Source organism: Octopus bimaculoides, chromosome 20 (assembly GCF_001194135.2).
Source record: "Octopus bimaculoides isolate UCB-OBI-ISO-001 chromosome 20, ASM119413v2, whole genome shotgun sequence".
Lineage (NCBI taxonomy): Eukaryota > Metazoa > Mollusca > Cephalopoda > Octopoda > Octopodidae > Octopus > Octopus bimaculoides.
In genome coordinates, this window is record NC_069000.1 from 18,379,538 (window position 1) to 18,390,329 (window position 10,792).

The window sequence follows — 10,792 nt, forward strand, 5'->3', positions numbered from 1 at the left end:
AAAACAAAAACATGGAAATTTCTGGAACATTATCTAATAACAACAGTTTTGTTTTGATTATTCTTATTGGTAAGTATTTTGTTTTCTTTTTTAATGTAATTTTACTTATTTTCTCTTCAATTTTCCTGTTCTGTTTTTTTTTTGTTTTTGTTTTTTTGTTTTTTGCTGTAGATTACCACTGGTACTATCCATAACTTTTGGAGGGAATAATCTTGATAATCCTTTCTACTACAGGTACAACACCTGAAATTTTGTAGGGAGAGGGTAAGTTAGTTACATTAACCTCAGTGCTCAACTGGTACTTATTTAACTGACTCCAAAAGAAAGAAACATAAAGTCAACTCCAGCAGAATTTGAATGCAGAATGTAAAGTGATCTACTAAATCCTGTAAACATTTTGTGTGGCATGGTAACAATTCTTCAAGCTTGCTGCCTTCATAATCTTGATAATTAGTTTTAACAATGAGTTTCCCAACTGTTCCACCAACAGAACCTACATTCTTATATCATTAAGTGTTTGTGTATTCCCAAATACTTTTCCCTTTAACCGAATCCTCAGATAAATTCAACACAATACTTTGTATGACAAAACAAGCCATTTGAATGACCGATACATTCAGTTTCCATGCATCTGACTTCATTTACACAACTTGATAGAAGATACTTACCCAAGGTGTCTTGCAGTGAGATTGCATGTAGTTTAAATCATTAGAAACTCATAAATGATTTAGATTATTTGGGTATTGTACTAACGAGTAGTATCTACACAAATGAAACAGATTAATGAGGGGTGTCTACTTATTTTTGAGATGTGTGTATATACATATGAGGTGGTATCAAAAAGATCCCAGGATAGTTTTGTAGAGGCTAACAAATGGCAGCACATGGTTGTGTGCACAGTGAGAGCTAGCAGTGACCTTCATGAAGCAATGTGCTGAATGGGAAGCATGTGGCTAAAAGTGAACTTTTTACCACACAGCCATGCCCGTTCCTATCACTCCATTCATTATAAGAGGACATATTCTATTAAACTATCTCTGAACAATCAGAGATCTAATAAAAAAGGACCAGGGCCTAAAACTCTTACTGAGTCTTTCAGTAAGGTGACCCTTTTTAAGTCAAAGTTCACATGCAGAGGGATCAAACTCCAAACTGTTAATTGTTAACTACACTATCATTCCTATGTGCATATGTTCTGCAGTTTTATAACTGCTTCACTTTATCTCAGCAAGAAGTGGTTCTTAGATGTGAAGTGAAACAGAGAACAAACTGAAAATCAGAAATGTTGAAGGAAATGTAAGATGGAAATTTAATCAGAACAAAACAGTTATGTATCTCTGAAAACAAGTCTTTGTCTTGTTTTCTGTTGATAAGACAGTCTGTCTAGTAAAGTGATTCAAGGAGAGTGTGATATAACTTATATTCCCATATGCATAAAAACTGTAGAGAGATAGCAAGCAAAGTAGATTCAGAAATGAACATTCATTGTGCATTAATTTCTCATGATTCAGGATTATTTTCTACCTGTAATACTGATGTTCCATCATTTTTCTGTTCCCCTCTTTCTTTCCTCCAGATTAAAAATTTTTTTTTCTTTTCTTTATTTTTTTAATTTTAAAAGTAGACATAATTACAGTTCAATATTTAATACTATTAAGGCAGTGAGCTGTAGAATTATTAGCACATCAAGCAAAATGCTTTACAGCATTTCATCTGTACTTACATTCTGAGTCCTAATTCAACCAAGATGGACTTTGCCCTTCATCCTTTTGGGGTTGATAAATTAAGTGCCAATTGAGCACTGGGGTCTATGTAATCGACTTACTCCTCTCCCAAAATTGCTGGCCTTGTGCCAAAATATGAAACCAATATTTAATATTATCTCCGTTTACAAGCATTGTAACCAATATAGATTTCTACTGAATCCACAAAGCAAAACATTTGTAGAAAAGGTATATATTTGATTGAACTAAAGGAAAAATGAATTCTGGCTGGGTTTGCCACTCAGGAAGTAAGAACAAAATTAAACACTGGAAAATATTTAATTTATCATTTTATTGCTTTTGTCACTTTATCTCCCATTAATAACAGATAATAGAAAACACTTTTAAATTGATTAAACACTACAATATTTAGTTTCATTTTCATCCTTCTTAGTTCATATCCCATGGGAGTCAACTTCTTCATCCTTGTGTAAACAATCGCTGCGTACATTGATAACATGCAGAAATCAATACAAGATACAAGCAGACATGGAGCTTTCAATTAAAACACATTTGTCCAACTGAAAATACAGCCATTTACAAATGCTGTATTAAATCCATCACGAACTCTAACTGTCATGTCTAGGGCCCCAATTTCTCCACATCAAACTGTAATCATTTCCAAAGAACATAAAAACAATGCACGACACATCTTCACAGATTATATACTGACCATCGACATATCATCATCATCATCATCACCATCTTCATCATTTAGCATCTGTTTTCCATGCTAGCATGGATAAGACAGTTTGACTGGGGCTGGTAAACTGGAGAGCTGCACGGGGCTTCAGTCTGTTTTTGGTTGATTTCTACAGCTAGATGCCTTTCCTAATGCCAATCACTCCGCAGAGTGTATTGAGTGCTCTTTACATGTCACCAGCACTAGCCATGACTATGATTTCACTTAGTTTGACATGTCAAGCCCCAAAATACTAAAAATGAACAACACCTGGACATGCAAAGTTTGTTATATCTAACTTCAATTCTGACAATTTCTGTCACTACATGAACAATTGCCCTCTAATTCCCAATAATATGTACAACATCCTAAAGCATTACTTCAATACTATCTCTCCCACTCAACCCAGCCAAACATAAAGATGCATACAAATAAAGATATTACAGTATCAATCATCTCATTAGCCCTAAATACTGAACTGGGATACACACTGACTATAGGTATACAGAAACTGCAGCTCTTATACTTTGATCAAATCTTTTTTTTATTTTTTATTGGAGTAAATGCACTAAGCAGTGTTTACGTATAACGTATAATCACAATTTAGGTTAGTTGAAATATGAAGGCGGTGAGCTGGCAGAAGCGATAGCACGCCAGACGAAATGCTTTGCGGTATTTTGTCTGCCGCTACGTTCTGAGATCAAATTCCGCCGAGGTTGACTTAGCCTTTCATCCTTTCAGGGTCGATTAAATAAGTACCAGTTACGCACTGGGGTCGATATAATCGACTTAATCAATTTGTCTGTCCTTGTTTGTCCCCTCTGTGTGTAGCCCCTTGTGGGCAGTAAAGAAATATGAAATATGTTTGTCACATATTTCAACTGCTAATGGCAAATACACTGCAGTTACCATGGAGAAAAATCTCTCTTATGGTAAAACAGTGTGAAAACACCCCGTTTGTTCAGTGTTGCCCTCTCTTTGGAGTCTGAGACATCGATGTTTCGGGTTAATTGACTCTTGTCAATGCAGTATCCTTCTTCTCATCAGAATCCACTGGCATGCAGAATTTAACTGGACAATGGAGAAAGTACATGTCCACATGGCAACACTACACCTCATAAGATAAACCACTTTCTGCACTGTGGTTCTCAGTTACAGAGAGATATAACTGGGACTCTGTCAGTTATAAAAATGAGGGTTCCAGTTGATCCAATTGATGGAACAGCCTGCTCATGAAATTAAAATGAAAGTGGCTGAGCACTCCACAGACATGTATACTCTCAATGTAGTTCTCAGAGAAATTCATCGTGATAAGGCTTGCCCTTTGAATTATAAGTACAACTCATTTTTGCCAGTTGAGTGAACTGGAGCAATGTGAAATAAAGTATCTTGCTTGAGGACACAATGTACTGCCAGGTATTGAACTCACAATCTTCAAAATAAAAACCTTATCATTGAACATTGCCATGACAAAGTAACAACTTCTTGGTTTATTGATTGCACATTACATCCCTTTTTTTTTTTTTTCATTAAAAGCTTTTCATACGGAAGTGTAAATATTTACATTGAAAAGCTCTATTTTATTTGTCTCTGTAAGAAGACCACAACACAGGTGGTTGAACAATATCCAGGAATAAACAAATAGGAAGGTGGTAGGAAACATAAGGTTAGTCAATAACCAAGAAAAGGAGGAAAAGAAGGCAGTGCAATTTCTTATTTTGCGTTTATGGTTTGATTGATTTTCATATGTAAAACTAGTTGACTGTAAAATGAGATTGGTTGTTCATAAACAGTAAAATTGACTAAAGTTAGTCAAATGAGATGTCTTGTCAAGTCAAACAAAGTAGTTTTAAAACTTTACTTTTAGTATGTTGTTTTGTTATTTCAAGTAATACTTTGTAAATCAAATTTGATGCTGAGTCTTGTTTGAGAAATCAATTCTTGACTGGTTTTAGTTTCTGAATTGAACGTGCTGTCATTGTCTTTTTCCACATTGACATCAAAGAATCTTTCTCTCTCTCTCTCTCTCTCTCTCTCTTACAGAAAAGGGGTTGCGGGGGTGAGGAACACAGATCAGAAAAAACAAGATCAAAAGGACTGAAATCCTTTTCAATAATTTTCTTTTCTTCTCTCACTTTTTCCTTCTCCTTCTCCCATCGTCTCCTCACTCCATGATATCTACATATCAACATGTTTACATCCATATAATTTTTGTATCAATGTATCAGTCATATTCATCATCCAACCAAAGTTTTCCATTTCAAATTTTGTGGGCAAATTTCACCCAACCAATAATCACTTTAACTTTTAAACTACTCTAACTTTTGTTTTAATATTTCTCCCCCAACAGTTGGCAGAATTGTTAGCATGCTGGACAAAATGTTTACCTTCCATCCTTTTGCGGTAAAAAAAAATAAGTACCAGTTGAGCACTGGGGGTGATGTAATCGATTTAGCAATGAAATTGCTGACCTTGTGCAAAGATTTGAAACCAATATTTCAAGTTAATAACCTGATGCTTTTGAGCTTCTGTCAACATAGCATTTTGGTTGGGTCATCATCCAGCTATCTCCAGTTGCAGTTTATCAATATTGATGGATATCCCACAACTGCTTAAGTAGATGTCTAAATACCTGAGATGAGTTGTTATTGTTAATAAGATCATTGATTTTGGACCATTATTTTCTTTTCCCTAGTATTTATATGTACATTATCTTTTGATTTATTTGATTCTCAAACATGAAGATGTGACTTATTCCTAAATTTGTTGATATGCTCCTAATTCAAATCCATTTTTGAGACAGCAAACATTCAGAAATAAGTAACCCAATGAAGATCAGAGATAAATTTAATTGAAACATGTAAATGTAAATACTGAATAATAAACCTGTCATCACGAAGGTCATCACTGTTGTCAGTAGAGGTTGTGGTGGTGGTGGTGACGGTGGTGGCGACGGTGGTGGTGGTTGTGACAGCAGTGGCAGCGATGGTGGTAGTGGTGGCGGCGGCAATCATCATTGTTGTTTTTATGTCCACTTTCCCAAGGTGGTAGAGTTTGAACAGGTTTTCTGAGGCAGTGTTTTATGATTGGGTGTCCTTTCTATCACCAACACTCTTAACCACCTCTTACAACATACAAGGATATGGTGTAGTTATTTTAAATTTGGAGATATATAAGGTTCCTAATAAGGTCAATAATTTCAAAAAAATTTATTACCTTACTCTTCAACTAACTTTGAAGTTAGAAACTCTGATACATTAGTAACAGCATAGAAGTTTTTAATGCTGTATTTGAGAGAGCAGCAAAAGGTAAAACTGACTACAGCAAGATTTGAACTTGGAATATAAAAACATTAAACTAAATTCTGAAAGACATTTACTATACAGGGTTGGCCAGAAGTCACCTGTCAGTAAATCAAAATTCAATAAATACTATCTGTCATTCTGTATTGACTCAAATGGAAAAATGTGTTGCTCAAGAAGGACTGCAGTTTGAACAATTTTCATGATGTTTCATATTTAGATGCTTTTATCAAATTCATTCAGTTGTTAAACATAAATAAATCTTAGTATTAAATGGTTTTGATTTACTGTCAGGTGACTTTTGGCCAACCCTGTATATTGTCATTGAAACTTAAAGAATATATATATAATGGCTTCAAATTTTGGTACAAGGCCGGCAAGTTTGGGGAAGGGGGTTAAGTTGATTACATCAACCCCAGTGCTCAACTGGTACTTATTTTATTGACCCTGAAAGGATGAAAGGCAGAGTTGACCTCAGCAGAATTTAAACTCAGAACATAAAGATGGATGAAATGCTGCTAAGCAACTTGCCCAGCAAGCTTACGATTATGCCAGCTTGCAGACTTAACCTTTTAGCATTCAGATTATTCTGTCAATTGTAATGCTTATTTATTCACATTGTTTTTGAATTTGTCATGCATTATCTTGTAACTTTGAGATTTTTTGTGGTGCGATTGCTTAATTTTAGAAGGACATTGTAGAGTAGGTGAGAGAGGCTAGATTTGACCAGTTTGAACATAAAACATGTAGAATATTTAGACCAGCTGCTTTGAATGCTAAAGGGTTAAGGAATGTGTGTGTGTGTGTGTGTGTGTGTGTGTGTGTGTGTGTGTGTGTGTGTAATAAGATTATTTCCTCTTCAATCAAGTAATAATATTCAGCACCATTTCATTCAGTTCCAACAATAAACCACTGCTAAAAAAATAATCAGTCAATGCTTTGTTCAATGTAGGTCACATGATGGTTTCTCTGAAGATGAAAAGGGCATTTTACAAGCTGCTAATGGTTCCAAATATGCCAGTCAACAGCTTGTGTTTAATGACCTTGGTAAATCGCTACTAAATAATGCCTATGAAGGTAAGTTTCAACAACTTATGTGTTTTCTCTCTTGTTTCATACTATATCAGTAACATGGCCAAGTGGTTAAGAAGTTCACCTCACTATCACAAGGTCCCAAGTTCAATCCCATTGTTTGGCATTTTGTACAAAAGAGTGGGGGGGGGGCACATCCAAAAACAGTAGAGGAGTAGGGGCCGAAACCAGATGTGGTTCCTCCTGATGATGTCCTTAGCCACTGGATCCTATAAAGGAGTTGTTTAGAAAGTGAACCATAAAATGTGGTTGGAATTCCTCATATTCTACCTTCAGGTGGATTCAAGAGAGGGAAGGTAATTAGATAGTTGGAAACTGCATGGAAGCCCATTAGGTGAATTGTACATGTAAGTCAAAATGCCATCAGTGTGACATATATTGTGTCACGATAATTCTCTCTGAGGATTACATTAATGGAACATGTAACTATGTAATACTCTGTCGCTTACACAGTAATAAAATAAGCAGATAATTAATTGATCAGCTCGAACAATCATGATCAAACCAATAGATGATCCGCCTACTTTTACTTATTAAACTTATGCTGATCACTTGGGTACCACTGGCTTCTGGTAAAATATATATTGGTTTCAAATTTTGGCACAAGGCCAGCAATTTCAGAGGAGGTGGGTAAGTTGATTACATCAATCCCAGTGTTCAACTGGTACTTATTTTATTGATCTCGTATTTTATGCATCTCGTATCATCATCATCATCATCATCATAAACATCCAAATCCCCCCCCCCAGTCTGATTTGGCTTGGTTTCTATGGCTGGATGCCCTTCCTAATGCCATCCATTTTACAGAGTGTGCTGGGTGCTTCTTACATGACACCATTTGAGTGCTTTTATGTGGCATCCTACATGGCACTTTTACATGGATCTGCACAGGTGCTTTTACGTGGCACTGCTTGGGTGCTTTTCATGGCACCACACGGGTGCCTCTATGTGGCATTGCACAGACACTTTTACGTGTCACAGCAAAGGTGCTTTTACGCGGCACCACTCAGGCACATTAACTTGGCACCATACAGGTGTTTTTATGTGAGATTGCCATGAGTGCTTTTCACTACCAGACGGAGCAGTCTTAGCACTTCTGCTGCAAAGTACAGCAGAAATATATATATATATTTGTGCCTTTTTGTTATTTATTGTTTCTCAAAACTAAACTCTGTTCTAATTCTACAGGTTACAACTGTTCCCTTTTTGCATATGGACAAACTGGATCAGGAAAATCTTACTCCATGATTGGATATGGCCCAAACAAGTGAGGAACATTTAAAAATTTGTTTTCATTATCATTGTTTATAATTAATATTTTTATTATTAGGAACAAGGAAGATTTGTCTTTGGATTTACTCATGTTGTTATTCCAGGCCATAGTGTCGTTCAAATTTCTTCCCACCTGGTATTCAATTCAATATACTATTATTATACCTCTTAATGTCATGTGTCTAAATGCATGGCATATGGTTAAAAGAAAATAATAAAGAAGGAAAAGTAGCCATGGTGGTGGTGGTGGTCGTCGTCGTCGTCGTGGTGGTCGTCATGGTGTTGATGGTCATCGTGGTCGTCGTGGTCATGGTGGTGGTTGTGGTGTCAGTGGTGGTGGTGGTGGTGGTGATGGTGGTGGTAGCAGTGAGCACAGCAGCAACAGTAGTAGTAGTGGTAGTGGTAGTAGCAACAGCAGCACTGGTGGTAGTGGCAGCAGTGGTGGTGGTGGTAGGGTATTCTATACGCTGTGTACTCTGCAGAGTTTATATAAACTTGCCACTTGAGTAGAGTTGAGCATATAAAAAGTTAGATTTATATCAAGAACACAGACTGTTTTTAGCAATAACTAAATAAACACTTACACAATACGGTATTATTGATCCATTTAAACTGATTTAGCAAATAGGTTTCACACATGAGAGTTAGAGGAAAACCTAATCCTAGTGACCAGTGCTTGTTTCTTTCTGACATAGATTCTGGTCCAGTATTTATTCATATTCTGTTATAGCTTTCTTAGCTGCTAAAATAATGTTTACCTCTTGTCATCTATCCAGTTATTCCAATATTAACTCAGTTTTACTAAATAAGACACTCATCTTTGCTGTGAGGAACTCCAATGAATCTACACAAGGGGTAGACATTATTTTAACCATTAGGGGGAAACTATCATAGAATTTTGGAGTAAATGCTAGACCAGAAGGTACAGACCAAACAATTTGGATATAACAATGGGGTCCAGTGTCTTTGCTCAGGTAACTGACTTTGGAAATATATTATGATGTTCAAATCAGGAAATTTGTGAGCTGGGAGGTGGGGATTATACAAGAAAATAAATGATATAAAATGTTTAAGGGCTTAGGCCTATCTATCTCCATGGAGAATTAGTATGATAAAGTTAATTTACTGGATGTCATTTTGGATCTCAGTACAGGCTGTATCATCTGTACCACAAACCAAATGAAAGTCTCAAATATGTGAATCAAAAATCTAATCATCCAAAAACAGTTATAAATTCTATTATCAGGAGAGTCCCCTTTAGAATCTCTAAAAATTCTGCTATTGAAAAATTATTTAAACTACATGAGAAATACTACAACTTAGCATTGGTTGAAGCTAGTTATAATTTAAAAAAATTATATTCCTAATGGGGTGATTTATGATAAGTATACAAAAGTAATGGAATTGATGAATAATGATAGAGATCACCATATCAGTAAAAATAAAAACACCAAAGCATAGTTAATTGGTAGTATAGTTGGATAATCCTTATTAATAATAGAAAAGATTGGAGCCTGGTGTAGCCATCTGGTTCACCAGTCCTCAGTCAAATCGTCCAACCCATGCTAGCATGGAAAGCAGACATTAAACGATGATGATGATGATGATGATGATGATAATGATGTGATTGCATAATGTATTGATATACTTGTTTGCATATTCACATACACACATAACTAGCTCTACCTCCAAAACTAGTGTTTAATATATAGAAACACGCACATATACACATTCACTCATGCACACACACACACATACATAGAGTTGTTTTGATGTAACTAATGACCTGTGCATGCAAGCATATGCATACATGTGAGTGCAAAGCTATATAGTACAGTTGAAGTCGAAGGTCAAGATATAACATAATGGAAAATCTGGTATTGATAAAAAGTGAAGAAAATCTTAAAAACATACATTGTTATATGATTGACTTATCATCAGCAAATATATCATCTTCATCATCATTTAACATCTGCTTTCTATGCTGGCATGGGTTAGATGGTTTGAATGGAACTGGTAAGCCAAAGAGCTGCACCAGGTTCCAGTCTCTTTTTTTATTCTTTTATTCTTTTACTTGTTTCAGTCATTTAACTGCAGCCATGCTGGACCACCACCTTAAAAGGTTTTTTTAGTCAAAGAAATCAACTCCAGGACTTATTCTTTATAAGCCTAGTACTTATTCTATTTACCTTTTTTGCCAAACCGCTAAGTTACGGGAACGTAAATACACTAACATCGGTTATCAAGTGATGGTGGGGGGACAAACATAGACACAAAGACACACACATAAATCTCTCTTTGTATACACACACACACACACACACACATTGGGTAGATAAAGAGATAGTACGAGTTAGCTTTGATGTAACTAGTCTCCACACAAATATTCCCCATATATTTGAACTAGAAGCAGTAAAATTCTGGATAAACAAACACCCACAAAGAATTCAGGAGAGATTCTCAAAAGAATTTATACTTGAAGGCTTACAGATAGTTTCTGTCTACCAAATCCACTCACAAGGCTTTGGTTGGCCTGAGGCTATAATAGAGGACACTTGCTCAAGGTGTATCCAGTAGAACTGAACCGAGACCCATGTGGTTGGGAAGTAAACTTCTTACCATACAGCCCCACCTGTGCCTTGTATGTATATATATATATATATATATATATATATATATAT

General features: G+C 35.8%; 1 protein-coding gene across 1 annotated transcript in view; it reads left to right on the forward strand.

The window, feature by feature from the left end:
* The window catches only part of LOC106878367 (kinesin-related protein 1-like), a 58,118-nt gene that overhangs the window by 20,375 nt on the left and 26,951 nt on the right, over positions 1-10,792 (forward strand). The window contains exons 5-7 of the mRNA XM_052975168.1: positions 47-69; positions 6,700-6,824; positions 8,028-8,106. Coding sequence (XP_052831128.1) covers positions 47-69; positions 6,700-6,824; positions 8,028-8,106 — 227 coding nt within the window. The remainder of the gene's footprint in view (positions 1-46; positions 70-6,699; positions 6,825-8,027; positions 8,107-10,792) is intronic.